The 18622-nt window shown below is 38.6% G+C and overlaps 1 protein-coding gene across 1 annotated transcript in view; it reads left to right on the top strand.

The window, feature by feature from the left end:
• CRACR2A (calcium release activated channel regulator 2A) overlaps nucleotides 1-18622 on the top strand; it is a 51850-nt gene that overhangs the window by 31317 nt on the left and 1911 nt on the right. Inside the window, exons 9-16 of the mRNA XM_079333382.1 lie at nucleotides 1653-1724; nucleotides 3880-3925; nucleotides 4718-4809; nucleotides 5527-5851; nucleotides 9492-9624; nucleotides 11585-11666; nucleotides 12633-12747; nucleotides 14377-14478. Of these exons, the coding sequence (XP_079189508.1) occupies nucleotides 1653-1724; nucleotides 3880-3925; nucleotides 4718-4809; nucleotides 5527-5851; nucleotides 9492-9624; nucleotides 11585-11666; nucleotides 12633-12747; nucleotides 14377-14478 (967 nt within the window). The remainder of the gene's footprint in view (nucleotides 1-1652; nucleotides 1725-3879; nucleotides 3926-4717; nucleotides 4810-5526; nucleotides 5852-9491; nucleotides 9625-11584; nucleotides 11667-12632; nucleotides 12748-14376; nucleotides 14479-18622) is intronic.

Genomic DNA, 18622 nt, shown 5'->3' with positions numbered 1-18622 from the left:
CAGGTTAAGGGTATTTGGAATTAAAAATCCATGTAGGGTCTTAGTTTTGAAATACCAATGAAATTCCTTATAGAAATGCCTTACAGTTGTGGTACATAATCCTCCTCAAAGCTGAGTCTATCTGAAACTTGCTTCTGAGAATGCACTCTGATATCTGCAAGATACCTAGGATCTTTTTTTTTTTCTCTTCATCAAAAGTAAGCCTGGTAGGGCCAGCAAGATAAAACTTAGCTTATCCTAATTCCCACGAGGCCTTATAGCAATTCAGAACCATAATTTTGGGGTTTCCAGTTCAAATGAAGATTTCAGATTCTGACTTTAATTTATAAAACAAAACAAACCAACAACAACAAAAAAAAGAAGAAACCAATAAAAAATATTTACAGTTCATATTCTGAGGGATAAAAATGACCTGTGACAGATCAAGCTACCTGTCTTGCTCCAGCCTTCTGCACAAAGCAGAAGACTCACTATCCTGAAGCTGTAATTGTCAGAAATGTTCACTGAAATCCACTTCAAAGAAAATGCTTGGGGGTCTGCAGAAGCCTCTCATTGCCAAAGGAGAGCACATGAATGACAGATGGGCCTAGCCATTGCAGCAATGAACTATATAACTCAGAGCTGTTGCTGTTTCAGGATGGAGCAGAACATTAGTTCAAATGTCCCATTATTTTTCTCTTAAGCTTTGTGCCAAGCTCTACTTAGTTATTCCTTCTTTAATTTTTCTTGAGGGTGTAAATAATGAACTTCATTGATAAATTAGTGTTAAAAAATGACTACTATGATTAGAATTTTTAGGTTTGCATGTTTGGTATGTGTTTTGGAAGTAGAAAGTAGAAATACTCCTCTTCAAGGTGGTTTGTTTCCTCTTCGAGGCCTCTCTTTTCAGATCCAGAGCAAAGACTATGGAATGATCTGATTTAAAAGCTACAAAGGAAATCTGCCCAGTGGTCAGACTGCTGAATAATACTACTGCACTTACAAAGCACTTTGGATTCAGTAGTGGTTTGTGGAATTAGAGCTCAGCCCTTCTCAACTGCACCTGCAGGGTTGCTTTAAACATCTGTATCAGTCTGGTAAGACCTGAGCTGTTGAAGCAGGTGTAATATTCATACAGTGCACAGGAACAACCTGAGGCTTCACTGAAAGGCAAAAAAACCATTTAAAGGCAGACACCAAATTGTATTAAATCAAAGTAATTGGTGTTAAAATGGCTGCATAAGTGTCAGGAATTGCAGGGATTGTAGACGTGTGAGCCTGACATATGGTTCCTGCAGCAGGATAAGCTCTAATTTTGGATAAAATGTCACTTGTTTTTTAGTGGCCTTGAGTGAGAAGTATTTCAGCAGTGTATCTTTTCTGAATGCTCCAAGTGCCAGTATCAACATATATTAAGCTCTCTGGATGAGGAAATTAAAAAGAAGTATTTTTTAAAAAAAGAACCTCTACTCCTTCCTCTGCTAACTCCTACTGCTCTGCTACTGTGGGCCTTATACTGAGTAAACTTCTTTAAAATATTAACCATTCATGCATAATAGAATCTACAGTTTTGAAGAAGCTGAGGTTTCAAATGTAGATACCCCTAGAGGGAAGCATTTTTGCAGTGCTCTTAGCATGGTTGGAACAATTTTTTTGTTTTGCTTTGTTTGCAGGGAGGTGTACCGGGTAACAGAAGCCTTACAGAGAGAGAAATCAGGACTTTTGAAACAGCTGGATTTTTTAAGGTAATATAGATCTTCCATTCAAAAACTTCTTACAAAATTCTAAAAGATCAATTAAAGGATGAAATTATGTTGGGTATGTAGTTAGTGTAGGTGTAAAGGTACTTGCAGAGGGGTGCCACAGGGGCAGCCTCAGTGCCAGAGAGAAGCCAGGGCTGCCCTGTGACAATGGACAGGGTACAGAGCACAGTGGAGCCCCACAGACCTGGTGTGCTTCTGGGAAAGGCTCAGTAAGAAAGGGTGAAAAACAGCACAGCAGTTGGGGGAGAAGAGAGAAAAAAATGTGTGAGAAAGCCCTTCAGACACCAAGGTCAGCAAAGAAGGAGGGGTAGAAGGTGCTCCAGGCACTGCTGGGGCAGAGTCCCTTGTAGCCTGTGCAGAGTGCACACAGGAGCAGCTCCTGGCAGGAGCTTGGTCCGTGGAGAGGAGCCCATGCAGGGGCAGGTTTTCTGGCAGGAATTGTGGCCCATGGGGGACCCAAGCTGGAGCAGTCCATTCCTGAAGGACTATTCCCCATGAAAAGGATCTGTCCTGGAATTTGTGAAGGACTGTGTCCTGTGTGAGGGAACTCACACTGGAGCAAGAAAACAGTGTGAGGAGCAAGGAGCCGCAGAGAGAATCTGTTATGGACTGACCACCAACCTCACTATTTCCCATCCCCTTGTGCCACTCAGGATTGGTAAGGAGGTAGAAGAGCTGAGGGTGTAGGAATGAAGTTGAGCCTGAGAAGAAATGGGATTGTGGAGAAGGTGATTTTAGTTTTGTCTTTATTTCTCATCATCCTACCACTGAGTCTGTTCTGTCTGTAATGGGCAGCTGGTAAGTAGCCTTCTTGTCTGTATCTTGGCCTGCAAGCTTTTTCATGTTATTCTCTTCCCTTGTGTTGAGGAGGAGAGTGAGAGAGTGGCTGGGTGTACACCTGGCAGCCAGTCAAGGCCAACTGCTACACAATAATGACACAAAAAATAGTAAAAATTATTGCAAAAGACTTTTGTGTGCATGGGTCTTGCATAGAGTAGAGGGCAGCACATCAGGCAAATATGCTTTGTTTTGACAATTGAGTAATCTCCTTTCCTAAAGTCAAATGTAAAACAGAACAGCACTGAACAGTTCTAAGCTGATTCTGAGGTAGAAGCCTGGCTGCAGAGCTTGCTTGAAAGGCTCTGTTGCTTCTCATGTGCTGGGAGTTGAGCCAAAATGAAGATTATTTCCCCAAAATATTTGTAAAATGATACCAAAGTGTACTTAGCTACCATTCCTTTATTGATAGACTTCAAAGTTTGGAGCTGTGTTCAGACAACTGTAGCCCTCTTTTGTGCAGCAGTGTGCAGCAATGCTGGTTTTTGTTTGCTCAGTTGTCAGTCAGTGTGGGCTGTAGGTTGCACCTGCCTCTACATCTTCATTGGCTGCATTTCCTTCAGGCCTCATTTTAAAGATGCCTACAAATTTTGCAGGCTTGAGGAAAGGCTCTTATTTTGCAGAGTGTGTTGTCTGCTGCAAGTTTTGGGGACATAGAAACATCTGGCAACAGAGATTTTTGACTTTCACCCTGGCTGCCCAGTCTCTCCTGTGGCCTGGCCAGCAACAGATGGAGACAATGGGTGATGTACTAAGCAGGTGTGCTGTCAGATCTGATCAGATCTTGCTGATTGCCTAGAGTGTCTGTTTCTTGACACTTTCATTGTTTCTGCACAAAGCATGGGAGATTAATGTTTTCCTAGGGTGACTTTTCCATGGCAGCCACACCTGCAGCCCTCAGAGGGGCATACCTGTCCTTCACAGCTGTCAGCAGATGAACAAGAGATGGTGTTTGTGTCACCCTCTCCACTCTAAGAGGTCATGTTTACTGTGAAAATAATTAAACATTCTAATTTACAGTATGTGAAGGCATATTGGCCACAACTGATTTCTATGTGTTAAGGCATTTGTTTAGATAAAATACAGAAATAGATCCAGATCCCATCTGGCTTTAATCAGCACAGCCCTGCTGGAGAATCAATAGCCCAGACAAGGAACTGGCTGAAGTGAGAATATAAATAAAGGATGATGAAAGGTTTGCACTGCCAACTGTCCAGTCTGTCTGTTAGTGAGGATTAGAAAAGTCAGCAGTTCTAAATACTTGGCTTCTGTGTTTCTTTTGTTTGTGTTCTATTTGCAGAGAGAGGAACAAACACCTCAAGGATGAACGTGACATATTTTTGCAGGTAACTAACTATTATTTTCAAACCCAGTCTTGAGCAGACACATATGAGAACAGCTTCAAAAGAAGGGGAACAGAAGGCTGTGCAGGAGATGGACTTCCATGCCACTCAAATCTTGCCTTGCTCTTAATTTGTGTTATCTTTTTTTCTCACTTGTAAATAAGATTTTTTTAAAATTTCCTGAACAATTTTGAGAGCTACATGTTTAGAACAATAAAGTGGGAGCTATCTGAAGAGAGATTAATGTATTTTAGAAGAAATTAAGGATGCAATCAGGAGAGGATGAAAGAACCTAAAAATTGAACAACCAAATTGTGTTAATTTACTCAGTCAAGAGTAGGTAAATATCCTGAAACATTTATAGAACAGTAGAATAACGGAGTACCTGAATCAGGACTTGAATAACTCTTCAGACTGGGTAACAGCAGCTCCTATTAACTTTTTAAGCAGCAGCAAAGAATGGACCCCAAGGATGTTGGTGTAAGGACACGAAGGCCACTTAGTTTATATTTGCTTGTGTTCTTAGTCCTACAAGAAGCTGCTCATGAAAAAAAAAAAATCCATTTACTTTTTTTTTTCATGACATTGGGCTGTTTTATTTACAAAGCAGATGCATGTTTGCAGGATCTGGAGTTCCCCATTCTGATTGTTTATCAATTGGAATTCTGAAGCATTTATACCTCTAGGACATTCTTCTACTTTTTTTTTCTTTCATTTGCATTGCATTATTTAAGTTTCAGAATGAGGGTAGTTAACCAGAAGTAAATCAATAAGAAGTATTCTATATTTCTGCAGAAATGCAAAACAACTGTTCCAAAAGCCAGCTGGAAGCAAAGATCAGGGTCTATCATTGGGAAATACATAGAGGGCAAGATGCTGCCTAACAGGTAGGAACCTCTTTTCATGTGTTCCCTGCTTGGGTATGATGAGACTTATAGAAAGAAGATGTGGAATGCCTTCTTTCTGATACTCTTGAACTTTTCAAGAGTGTATTTCTAAAGTGTCTGTCACTGTAAGATTATTGTGCTCATTAAGATATTTGAAAATGAAGAGCCAAGTTTTAACATAAAACAAGTGTGCTGTCTGAAAGGGCAAGAGATTTCCCCCACTATGGATAGGTGTATGCTGGGAGACACAAAACCTTGCCCATGACCCTGTGTTAATGTAGTACAATGTTGAATCTCCACTTGGACTTTTTTAATCTATATTAAGCAAACCTGTGTCCCTCTTATCTACTAAAGATAGAAAGGATCTCGCTTGGGGGCTCTTCTATTCATCCACAATGGGAGTGGAAGGTGGGAAAGGAGAAAATCACAATAGAGAAGTTTACTTTAGCTCTTCTATGAGGTTAGAATTGATGTTAATTGAATGTTTTCCATTCTGGTTCAGGTTTCTCCTGTAAGTTATTAACTTTCCCCATGATGTTTATAATTATCAATATATATACACATGGTATGATGAGCTGACTTCTCAGCAGACACTGGAATGACTCTCCTCTGCCTGCTGTGATTACTCAAAAACATGGGAGATTAAATTCAGTTATTCAGAATCAAATAGCAGATCCATTGTATTTTTGTAATGTACTTTCTTTTGTCTCTGTCTAGCAATTCATTTGAAGAAGATGATATTTTCAGTAACTCAAAGAGAAGGAATTCTGCTGGACTGAATGGAGTTCTCTCTGAAGATCCTGATGCTGGAGTCACTGGAGGAATGCCTAAAACATCACATCTTCAAAGAATAATATCAATTGAAGAAGATCACCTTCCACAGCTTCTTGACAGGCTGGTTGATAAGCAGCTGAACAGATGGACTGGAGAAGACGAAAATACTTTTGAGACAGAAATGAATAACAGAGAGCAATCAATGGAACACTCATCATCATCATCATCTTCTAGAGAGCAGCCTGTAGGGAAGGAAACACTGTCAAATGTAAGAGGACAGAGGAGACCTCACCTGGAGTAGAGTTCTGGGCCCTATGATTTGAGGAGAATGTGAAGGTCCTTGAATGTATCCTGAGAAGGGCCACAAAGCTGGTGGAGGGCTGGAAAGTGTGTCCTGGGAGGAGCAGCTGTGGCCTCTGGGTTTGTACAGTTTGGGAAAACAGGCTGAGGGACAACTCCCTTGCCCTCCACAGCTTCCTGAGGAGGGGAAGGGGAGAGGGAGGTGCTGATCCCTTTTCCCAGGATCCAGCAATAGGATGTGTGGGAATAGTTCAAAGCTGCTCAGGGGAAGTGCAGACTTGACATTAGGAAGCATTTCTTTAGTGAGAGGGTGGCCAGACACAGGAACTTGCTTCCTGGGGAGGTGATCCGTGCCACAAGTTTGTTAGTGTTTAAGAGGCTTTTTTATAATGCCTGTCATAAAATGCTTTAACTTTTGGTCAGCCCTGAAGTGGTCAGGCAGTTGGACTAGGTCACTGTGTGTCCCATCCAACTGGAATTCTTCTGGTCTGTTTTATTCTATTCTGCAGGACCTTGGATGCAGTGAAGTGGTGTCAAAGGTTAATGTGTTATTCTTAGAATCTAAAATTATTTAGTTTCCTGTATTTAAGTTGAAGCATGACAAATGAAGCCCTTACATGAAGTGGGGGATGAAAATGTACTGCAGAAAAGGCCTGAAGGTGCAAAGAAGGGAAACTCAACCTAAAGGAGTGGTAACTGCAGAAAATGTGCGCATAGATTTACATTTGAAGGACTGTTTAGGGAAAGTGAATTTTAGCCTTGTAATAGATGTGGAAGCTAGAAATTGTCTTAAAAAAGAAGCATGGGGGTTTTTTTGTTGCTTTTTGTTTGATTTGGTTTGGTTTTTTGTTTTTATTTTTTGTTTTTTGTCTTGGGTTTTTTTCCCCCCCGCAGGGTACTATTTCTCATATTCTGATACTTTTGAGTCAGCTTTGGTAGCTGTTACATTATCTGAGAAATAATGAGAGGAATATCATTACATTTTAATTATTTTTGAAAATACTTTTATTTAGCAAATTGAAATCCTGTATTTTTTCAGCTCTAGCTTTTATATGCACATTAGCAATGAATTCACCATTCAGTAACAATCCTTAAAACAATATGCTGGAAGGTACATTTCTTTGGAGTCTAAAGTTCTTTTTGTACTGCTATTGCTTCAGAGTTAGCTGTGCTTGTTTTCTAATTTTAGAATCATTGTTAAGGATTACTCATTTTTAGATTCTTGAAGCACATATTAAAAAGATTAAAGTATAGGAAAAATTGGTTTGCTTGGTCATAATTATATGGTTCTTTCAGAAGAAGCAAGCACATCTTAAAAATTATGATAGAATTATGCCATGGTTACATAATAATTTCTAAGTGGTACCTTTTAATAAAACATTGAGGGTACAGAAAATAGCTTCATATTTCGAAATTTTTAAATTCAGTGCATGCTTTTTGCTTGATGTATGACTTATTTTGTATCACTTTTCCAAAGCATGGCATCACTGTACTTCAGAATGACAAAAGTCAGGTAGCTCATCCTATCCAGCTAGGACAAATCTATCCTGCCTGCCCTGTTTCAGTCCCTTGAAAGCTCATCCTCTCAGCTGGGTAGGAACTAGATCTTGTTGCTTATTGCAACTTGTCTGCAATGGCTTTTTTATGACATGGAATGTATGCATTCCATGATGTAATTGCTTTCTGCAAGGAACTCAGGCTCCTGGCTGATGGCATTAAACCTTCCCAATAACCATATATTCATGGTAGTTCAGCTGCTAATTCTGTATGACCTATTGCATAGGTGAGTAGAACCAACATTGGCAGCAGTGCAGAGGCCAAGCTGCTGCTGTTTTATCCGGGAGCTGACAATCAGGTGGAACATTTTTATGAGTGGCTGTTAAGATGAAGTTAACACTACCAGAAATGTCACTGGGAAAGCACCTGAAGGAACCCTAATGGAAATTAAAGCAGGATTTTCTGTCCAAAACTCCTGCATGAGATTTACTTCTTCTTCCCTCTGATCTTTCAATATGGAATATTAATTATTATGTTTATACCTGTAATCTCCCACATTTGTGTTAAATTGTACAAAAGCTAGGTGTGTTACTTTACCTGGCTACTGTCTATATAAAGAATGTGTATGACCACCAGGGACAAAGTATTCCAAGTCATTGTAGCCCATATATTTAACTATGGTTCTCAGATGTGATAATACTGTCAAGCTGATGATTGTATGTTAGCTTGTTTTATTTCCCAGAGCACACAGACTAATAAGCTGGGAATGGTTTTCAGCAGGACTGAGAATGTGCTTTGTAGAAATGCATGTGTGCTGCTAGTAGCCTATAGTTGCTGTGGGGTTTAGAATTTTAATAGAAAATGAAAATAAAAAAACCCTCTATAATTGTGGCAGGCTGTAAGCCCAGCTTATGAAAGAGACATGCATTTTTGTTCACAATATTTACAGCAGTGAATGAGTCTGTCTCACACAAAGGAAGACAGCGGCTCAAGCCTTTGTTGTTTGGGGTTTTTTCCCCATCAAGGGCAGCTCTCTATTTCTTCATCTTTCTCTAAGACTTCTGTATATTTGTAGAAAGCACTTCCAAGTGTAGACTTCAATGTCTCATTCAAAGGACTGTCAGGCAGTAAATTCAGTTCTGACATCTTCATGAAGGCAGCAGTCTCGAATCCTGCAAATGAAATGACTGGCAAAGGGCCCTTCCCTCCTTTCCTTCCTCTCCCTACTTTCCCTCTTCTCCTTCCTCCCAATCTATACCTCTAACAAGCTAATGTCAGGACCATCCATGATCTTGCTCCCTTTCTGCAGCATTGAAAGCAAACTTTCTATCTCACTCTTCCTTCACTGTTACAGAAAATAGAAGAGACCAGCAAGGGCACCCCCAGCAAACCAGCTGGTGCTACACAGTGCTTCCCCAAGCAACTCCTGATCTACATACAAGAGAATGATGACCTACTTGATAGAAGATATAAATATTTTCTCCAGTATCCACTTAGCTTAGCCTGCAGTAAACAGGACCTGGATAAGCAGAACAAATTGTTGTTCCTTCTGCTTAAAAAGCAGAATGACAGAAACATAGCTGAATGTTTACAGCCTGATTAACTGATCTAATTCTCTGTCTGCGTCTTTCCTCCATGCTTCTGCCTGTAATGTTAAACAGATGCAAAAATGCAGTAATTGGATTGTAGTTCTTGGCTCTATGGTAGTAGCAGAGAGAAGAATCTGGTGGCATAAGCCAAAAAATTATGACTTTGCTTCTGTTACATAGATGAAGATGCTCTGCTTCCTCTGTGTCACTGAGCAGCGCTGTGTGAAGCTTTATAAATTTTGATTTGTGATCATGATTATAAACCATTTTATTTTGTCAGTTTCATGTAAAGGTTCATATTCAGTACAGTTTCAGAGCTCAGTGCAAATCACTGCACTTCAGATGATCTGGAATGATGCATGGCAAACATCTGAAATGCTGAGTTATTTTAAGAAACAGAATATTGCTTCATGAGTTATGAAGAATATGATAGGATGAAATCTATTATTTTCCCCATATCAGCCTGGAGAGGCAACAGGATTTATAGAACAGTTAGAGGCTAATTTTTGCTCTTACTTGAAGGAGGAGAGAATAAACTCTGTCCCAGAGCGCTTATTCAAGATCATTTTTGTGGGCAATTCAAGTGTTGGAAAGACTTCATTCTTAAGAAGATTTTGTGAAGACCGTTTTTTCCCAGGCACAGCTGCTACTGTAGGTAAGTTTAACAATATAACTATTATTATTTTTGTTCTGGCAGTACTTAACAGTCTCTACTGAGATCAGGCCCTGTATTATATAACAGAAACATACAGATGTTGTAAAAGTAGGACATGCAAAGTGAGTCCTTCTAAGCTGCAAAGCACATATTTGATGGAGAGGTTTCAGTGTAGATTCTGTATTGAAATCCTGGCCAGCACCGAGATAAATCAGAAAAATTCTACTGATTTCTGTGAAGCCAGAATTTCCTTGTAGATCTCACAGTTCTGAAACACTTACCCTGTCCTCTGAACTGCACTGTACTAACAATTCCACCTTCATATCTCATTGCTATCCCTCTAAGTAATCTGATTTTGTTTTAGAAAGAAAGTAGAACATCTGAATCACCTATTTGAAGATTTAACCTTATACTAATCACCAAGAAAATGTCAGACCAGTGTTTCCAAAGCCAAAGTTTTTGATGCCTACATTATTCTTACCTTGCCTGTAGTTGTAGACCCAGCTTTCTAAAGCCACACACAAAATCAAGGTACAAAACCTCAAGTATAGGTTATTGCAATGCAGTTGGGTTAAATGACCAGATTCTTTCTGCTTAGCCTGTATTCAGGCCTTACTTATTCTGCAGCATATATGCAATAAAACTTATTTCAAGGTGAGTTTAGTAAGGTCCCAGTTTTTACTGAGTGTATCTTCATTAGCTGGAATGGGAGCTTTGATTCCTTTCTGCTACTGTATGTTTATATATCCTATAGATCTAAAGGCTGTGTTCTGTCCATGTTGCCCTGTAGTTGGCTGATACACTTCTCTACACTCCAAGGTCTTACACAGTGTGTGCAGTTTTTCAGAGGAAAAACAGGGATGAGCCTGAGCTTTTTCATCTTTTAGCTGGTCATCCAGGGCTCTTACAAAGAAAATGGCAAGAAAGCTTTTGCCATAACTTTGATTTAGTGTTCAGATCGATGAGTTTCACAGGTGTTGGCTATGGCTGGCAAGGTACAGACAATGGAAAAGTTAAGTAAACAATATGGAGAGAAATTCTCAATGAATTTCTACAGAATAGTTTAAATTTCTTTCCTTGAAACACAAGCAATGGATATATCCTCCATCCAGATTTATCAATTGCCTATTGAAGGAATGCAGGCGTAGATTCTCCATTAATGTCACTGGTAAAAAAAATCTCATTTTTTTTTAAATGGCCCCAAAGATAGTGTTGCTGACCTATCAAGATCCCTTCTAACTTGAATTATTCAATGATTCTGTGATTTTATGGTACCGTTCAAGGTGATACAAAAAATTGCAGGTTGTCATTAGGAGGAGGTAGCAACTGATAAATATTTAAGACTAATTATTGCTATAAATATCCAGGAAATACTTACATCTTCACAGAGGAATAGGGAGACAATTAATTTAAAAGTTTAAACAAATTAATTTTTATCTCTACTAACCTAAGTGAAGTGAGTTCATCTTCTATGATATAAATCTGGGAAGAGGTTCTCCACATGTTCTGTCCATCTATCTTCAGCATTTATCTTAGTTTCCATTGTTTCTTGTGCCATGCCTTGTGCTTTTTTTCCACTTACTGAAGCAAGCTCCCATCTGATTAGCTCAGACTAAGCTAACACATTTCACACAACTGATATTATACAGAGAATTCCAGGATAAATGGCTTAGACTGCTGTGGACTGTCAGATGGACCATTGACTCATGTTCTGTGATTTAGAAAGTGACTTGTCTTGCATATTTTGCAAAATCAAACTACTCTATTACCATTCACTATTTTATTGCTGGAGAGCTTCAAGCAAATAAAACCTTTTGTCCCGTGGTAGCTGGAGACTCTGGACATAATTTTCAATGCAGTGCCTATCTTCTTACTTTACTGGAATTGTGATTTGCTGGATCCATTTTTCAAGGAGCATACAGTTTATAAAGAGAGAGCTCACCTTGTGTTTCTGTTGCAGGTGTGGATTACAACGTGAGAACTGTCACGGTGGATCACACCCAGGTAGCGCTGCAGCTCTGGGACACAGCTGGCCAGGAACGGTGAGGAACGTTCTCTTGTGGCTCAACCCTGGGAGTCAGCCCACCTCTGTAGCTGCTCCTCACTGCCCCATCTGCTGGGATGGAGGAGGGAATTGGAGGGGTGAAAGCAGCAAAATTCCTTGTTTGAAATAAAGGTGGTGTGATGAAATTTAACGCAATGCCAGTCAAAACCCATATGCATTTTAAAGTCTCACTTCCTTGAATTACCTGTTTGAAGATTTTTAAGTGTGGACCCAATCCTGCTTCTTGGGAGAAGAATAAATATAGGAGCATTCCTAATAGAGCCAGTGGATTCACAGTTTAGCTCATCCCCTTGAGGCATTAATGTGCTGATTTGCTGCTATGTCCACTGAAAAAATTACCAGTCTGTAAAAAACGATTCTTAATTAAGCTCTGAAAAATTTAGAACCATGCTATTTCTTTAGGGGGAAGATTGCTTAAAAAGTACTCCTAGAATTATTTCTATACCAGAAAATGCCTTAATGGATTAAAAAATATGTGTTTATTTTTTCACTAGAGCACTACCGCTATAGTAGAACTTCAGGTTTTTGTAAGGTTTCAGTGGTGATTTCCTTCCCCATCTCCTCACCTATTGTGTAATTTTCTGTTACTGAAAGCAAGGATGACAATGACAATCTATGTTTTCTATATGAAGCTTGGGAAAAAGTTCTCGAAAACCCTAGCTTTAGAAGAGCACTTAGTAAGGGGAAATTTCTGCCCCAAGCTTAAAATGAAAGAGGTGAGACAAGGTGAGGTATGCAGCTAATTATCCAGCCTAACCCAGAATCATTTAAAGAAGGCAGGGGGAGCTTTTCCAAACACTTTCTTTTAAAAAATAATTTTGTGGTTTTAGGGTTTTTTTCCAAAATAATTTATTTGCTTTTGCATGGAGGAATTACTATAAATTTTGACTTGTCAGATTGTTGCTTCTGTTGAAGAGGGCTGTAACCAGATTCTTTCTTGTAGGTACCGAAGCATTACCAAGCAGTTTTTCAGAAAAGCTGATGGTGTCATTGTGATGTATGACATAACAGCAAAAGACACATTCACAGCTGTCAAGCAGTGGCTGATAAGCATTGAGGTAATTTGACATAACTTTAAATCTAAACCCTGGTGTAATTCTCTACCTTATTCTCAACAAGGGCTGTTAGCAGGGTAAATCAGAGAGCACCATGTTTCTTGTGTTGTCAAAATAATGTTTTTGTTTGTGAGTGTGGTCTGCACTGTGTCCAGTGAAGTTGTTTTTCATCTCTATTTCTATGGAAAAAAAATTATAGTTCCAGGGTTTTAAGGACTTTGAATGAGTGGTAGGAAAATCCCAGCATGGAGTCCTGTGATTTCTCACGAAGGGAGCTGAGCTGATGACTCCCACAGGATCACTACTGGCACTAGAGAAGTGTTTTGGATCAGTGATGGTGATCTGGTGGTCACTGATGATCACTAGCAGTTTGATAACGAAGGGTGTAGCTCATGGAAAACAGACTATATTGTGAACATAAGCCATAAACTTAAAACTATGTAATCTATGTTAGTGCTGTGAAACTGCCTTGTGAAGGACAGTTCAGTTTCCTGGGGATCATCCTTTCAACCACTTGGAAAGAAAATCGCAGTTGTGCCACTAAGTGACATCAGTTAATTAAAAATTAAAACATGTTAAGAGAGTAAGCAACGGTATTTGCTTGTGGCCAGAACAAAGAGTAAAAATAAAACTGAGGCAGCTGTCACAAAGGGCTGACTTGTAGCAAGAATGAAGTGTGACTTCCTGTTTGCATGCTGAAATAGTGAGGGATAAAGCAATATGCAAAAATCATTTAGTCTGATTTTATTTGGCATATGCTCTAGTATAACACCTTGTTTTCCAGAATAGCCAAGAGGTGGCTTTGGGAGTTCAGATTAGGACTCAGTCATTTAAATGTCTCCAAACAGTCATAGTTATTCCATATATGAGGAGTACTATTAGCATACATTTGGAGGAACAGGCCCTTGTTAATTATATGATCTTAATAAATCAGTGGCATGTTTTAATTCAGTATGATAAAAGCAAGAGGAATATTGCTGATATTGATTGAGAAAAATAGAATATTGTGGTCAAAACTTTTTCCCAATCTGTAATAGTTCACTCTTCTTTACTAACTAATTTTTGTTTGCTGCACACTGTTGCTAAGTTGGACATACTGCCAAGTCCATTTATTGCTGTAGCATTCCGCCCACCTAATGAAAGCACTCACTGTGATAATTATAATCCTTTTCAGAATGAATTTTGATTTCTGTCTATTCTATGTACTTTTTGGGGGCCCATTCTGTGTATTTCTTCACTATTTCGTGAAATTCATTTGGCATAATAGAACACCCAGGTGTTGTGATAATTTTCCTGGCCATGGAATTAGAAAAGCAGTGGCTGTAAACACACAATATCTGAACCTGTGTAGCATGGTGGTTTTCTCTCTCCCATTTTAATATAGCGTCTAATGAACTTCTGTGCTGTCATTTAAAAAAAATCCCTAGTCAGTGTAATCTTAGCATTATGTCTTTCTCATGTTTTTTATCCAACTTCAGTTCCTGACATATTTGTAAGCAATGTGGCACATACCTGGTTTGTGTGAAGTCTTAAATGTCTTTTTATAAGGTGATATTTGTTAGCTTTTATCCTCTTCCTCTGTGATCTTTTGAATTCAACACTTCAGCTGATATTTGCTATTTGTTCTTGCAGGAAGCAACTGGGGAGAATGTGCCTGTTCTTTTGCTGGGTAACAAAACCGATAACGAGAAGGAGCGCGAGGTCCCAATGGGAATGGGAGACCATCTTGCAAAGGTGCTGTACTTAGGGAACTCCTCACAAGGCTTGAAGGTGAAGGTTTTAAAATGGAGTCTCAGTGTGTCTAAATTCACAGAAACACAGATTAATGTTGTCAGACAGGTATCTTTAAGGATTAGGAACCCCATCACACTCTTCAATTCTGCTTTCAGCTATGTAAGTGCTGATAAATACAGTACTTACAACACTGCCTAGATAAAAAAAACACTCTAAAACCAAAGCAATCAAATAAAAAACCCTACATCAAACCAAAAAGTGAGTGGAGAAGAAAAATATTTAAGAATTCAGTCTCATTGTGTCTCCTCTTTCTCTTGTCTCTCTTTTTCTCTATTTTTTTTCCATGCTGCTTCTTTTCTCTCTCTTTTTTCCTCCCTTTTCTCCGTGAAAGGATTCTTAACACAGAGATAATTTGGGGACCTTTTCTCCCTCCTACCTCCTGTAAAACCACAGAAGACCATCTGTTACTCCTGTGGTAGGAGTAGAAAACATGTTTACTTTTAGTAACTTTCCATCAAGGAGATAAAATAAGTAGAGTTAACAGTCTGCATCTACCAGAGTACTGGTGATCCATGGGCATAATTTAAGCATTCAAGGGACTGCAAATACCAGATACTCGTTTATATTCTTATGTACCATGCCTATCAATTTTTCCTTTGAATCTCTTTATACAGTGCTTATAGCTTGAACATGAATGCCTGCATAATATTCATTTATTTAGAAATAAGTCATCAAAATATTACTGAATTATTCACTGAATTGCTAGAAATATATCTAAATTAATCAGTGTGCTGGTTTTCACATATTTACCTGTTCTGCCTTTGAAAATAGATTTACTGCCAGTAATAAAAATGGTATTTTCAAAATTTGAAGTGCAGCTGAATTGTCTTCCAGGAAAGGTTGCTGCTAGGCACCTCTCTGCAACTGAAATAATTAGGGCCAGATCTCTTTTTATCTCATTCCAATTATTCACGTAGCCTTTTGAAATTATACTTCCCTATTCAGGTTTGTGTCCATTACTTGTATTTTGTCAGAAAGGATTATCAGCCTTGAACTTTATCCCCCAAAGTTTCTCCCTTTAGGAAATCAGCTTTATTTTCTCATGTGTGTGGAAATGCAGATAACTTTGAGACTCTGGAAGCTAGGAGGGACTCCAGGGTGTAACACGGAATCCTTCTGTGAAAAAAAACAAGTGACACATAAATGCTAAATGGACAGAGTAGGTGTCTTGCATGTCATCTTGCTCTAAAAAAACCATACTAGTAAAACAAAGATGAATCATTCTAGTATGTAGAGCTCACAGCCCACCAGGCTATTAATTCTAACATGTCATGCAAGGAAATAAAATGTTTTGCATAAGTAAAACAAAAAGTTGTCAAATAAGATGGTTATAATCAAATGAATGGATCTGAATGACTCATTTGAATGTTTGAATGTGCTGCCTAAGGTAGTTAAAAGAAGGAATGATTAATGGCAATGGATTAGTTGAAAAGCAGCATAGATATAATTAAATTATAATAATTTGCTTGCTGAGCTAATTATAACCATGAATTTTAATGAACTATTAATTCTTGCTAAATGACCGTGTAATTCATATGAAACCACATACCACTGTCTCTGTTAGTGTATGCAGTATGCACTGTATTTTGTGAATAATCCCATGAATTGCTCCTTAAAGATCCCAAATACACAAGGCTAGATGCTGAGCTGGTACTACTTCGTATAGCCACGTTTGGTAAAAACAAGCTCTTCTTGTGCAGACCAAGAAATCAGTTTAGCCTGTTGGCCCTGAAGTCCACCAGTTTTAAGGACTGTTTCAATGTCTCATGGGATGGAATTGGTTTTACCCAGCTTTTTCTGTAGCCAGAAAGGCACATGTACTTTCAGCCCAGCTGTATTAACCCTTGCTTTGCTTCAGTCCCACATCCTACAAGCTCTGTACTGTACTACAGCTTTGGTCAGAAACCCAAGGGCTTCCACTGTAATGCACTTGTCACATAACTTCTCTGCAAGGTGGGCAGCACGCTTAATTTTTAAAAGGGATGATGACAGCCTGAAGGGAGTTGTGTTTTAAGAAGACTGGTAGTTCCAATATGTTTATTATACCCCATGAAAGGGAGAATGGAATGAGCACAGGGATTGTGGAAGTCCATTTGACTTCTTTTAGCAGAGGATCCAGGAAGAAAACTCCATATAATGAATTTATGTTTAGCTGAGAGTGGTCCAGTGATCAAGGGTTCATATGAGCACAACAAGAGAGAGTATTCAGATCATATTGTGTGCATCCAGGATCAGCTAATGTTCTGTTAGAGTGGAAAAGTGTAAGCACTGCCAATTATTTAAATTAAATGCCTTATGATAAAGGTGCTTCTCAGGCATGCTCATATCTGCATGATTTTGTTTTGGCCCTGCACATACTTCCTGAGTGATCTTAAATGGGTCAATAAGTCCTTCTCTATTGCTGTCCCTCAACTATAAAATAAGATAATAATGCCTTGTCTTGCCTTGGCTTTGCAGAGTGCATGAGTTTCATGGAATGAGGACTATTTCTGTGTATTCATACTGTGTCTGTCTCCTTTGTCAACCTGTCAGTGTCTTTCTTACACAAATACTGCTAATGAGGGAGCTATTCTCAGAGTGATGCTACTTTACAGGACAGAAAATTGCCCAGCTCTGACAATAATTAATTTTCTTCCCTATTCTTTAGATGTCTGCTGATTTGTAGGTAGGTTTTTAAAATGAAGTAATTGCCAGTGGTCTCCAAGGTTAAATAGCTAATTTCTGGATGGAGAAGGATGGCATTTCATTGCTTAATAATTATATGTGTCCTGCCTGCTCCTAGTTTGTGCTCCTTGTATATTCTATCATTAAAAGTTTTCTCTTTGAATCAAGGAAATGGCATGTTTTATTTCCAGACTATCTCCCCTTTCAGACAAGAATCTTTTTGCTAGACTGAGAGAATTAAGCACTCATTATCAATTGAGTTTAAATTGTCATCCTTCCATCCAAGCAATTGGTTAAAAAATCTGTTCAGATTCATGCCAGCATATCTGAAGTTATCACTGAGAGCACTCCTCTAGTGACATTCTGTTGTATGTGGGGAAGGTGTTGGAGTGGTATCACTCTCAGCTTGATTTACATAAAATACCTATAAACTGACCACAGTAGGTTTTCTATTGGAGTTCTGATTAGCTGAGCAGAAAAAGAGTATAATTTTTATTTCAAGCTTCTGTTTGCATAACCAGCAAGAAATGTGACCTGGTCGAATTTTATCTGAAAACTTGTCTAAGAAAAGCAAGAAAATAATAGGATTGCATCATTATAAATGTTATACATCTTTTAAAAAATCGATAAAATGTCTGTGTCTATTCAACACTAACATTGCCTGATTTCTTCCTTCTCTGCTTTTCTGTGCTTTTCTGGTCATCAAGAAATTATTGCATGTTGTTCAATCCTCTTTTCATTAGAGCAAACAATATAACCATGGACAACATATTCAAACCTGAACTGGATAACTCTGAAGCACCTTTTTAGAGCTGCTAAAATAAAATATTGTATTCATGAAATTATTTTCCCCACTTTTGTCTCTGAAATTTCATGAAGATGACAGAATTTTCCAAAAGTCATACAATTCTGGAAGTATGGTATATAGGAAAAAAAAATCAAACCAAAACTGAAATGACTGGTCATCTTGATGGAAAGTTTTGAAAACTGAATTATAAGTGTCTTGTGAAGAGTGAGTAAATAAGTATAATTGTAGTAACCACAGTTAATAACAAACAAATGAAAATATGCAGACATGATTGTAATTTTCTAAGGGACTGACTTACTTGAATTTGAAACTACTGCTACAAATAGCAATAAGACACAGAGAAAAGTGGGAAGTGAATAGAAATTTGAAATCTGGATGGGTAAAAGGACATGTAATAATACCACAGAGACAATGTTGGTGACCTTCATTGTGGTAGATTGTGAAAGTAGGCAGATGTCTATTTTGGAGGATAATCTGTCATTCCCTTTCAAACTTCACTGCCATCAGAACTTGCAGGTCAGGCTCTTGTGCAGATGATCTCTTGCATTTGCATTTATAAGACTTCAGCTGAAGGGCTGAGAATCTCTCCCAAGACCTGATCATTTACCCACT

The sequence above is a fragment of the Erithacus rubecula genome, assembly GCF_903797595.1.
Source record: "Erithacus rubecula genome assembly, chromosome: 1".
In the NCBI taxonomy this organism is placed as follows: domain Eukaryota; kingdom Metazoa; phylum Chordata; class Aves; order Passeriformes; family Muscicapidae; genus Erithacus; species Erithacus rubecula.
This window is presented reverse-complemented; position numbering and strand designations above follow the sequence as displayed.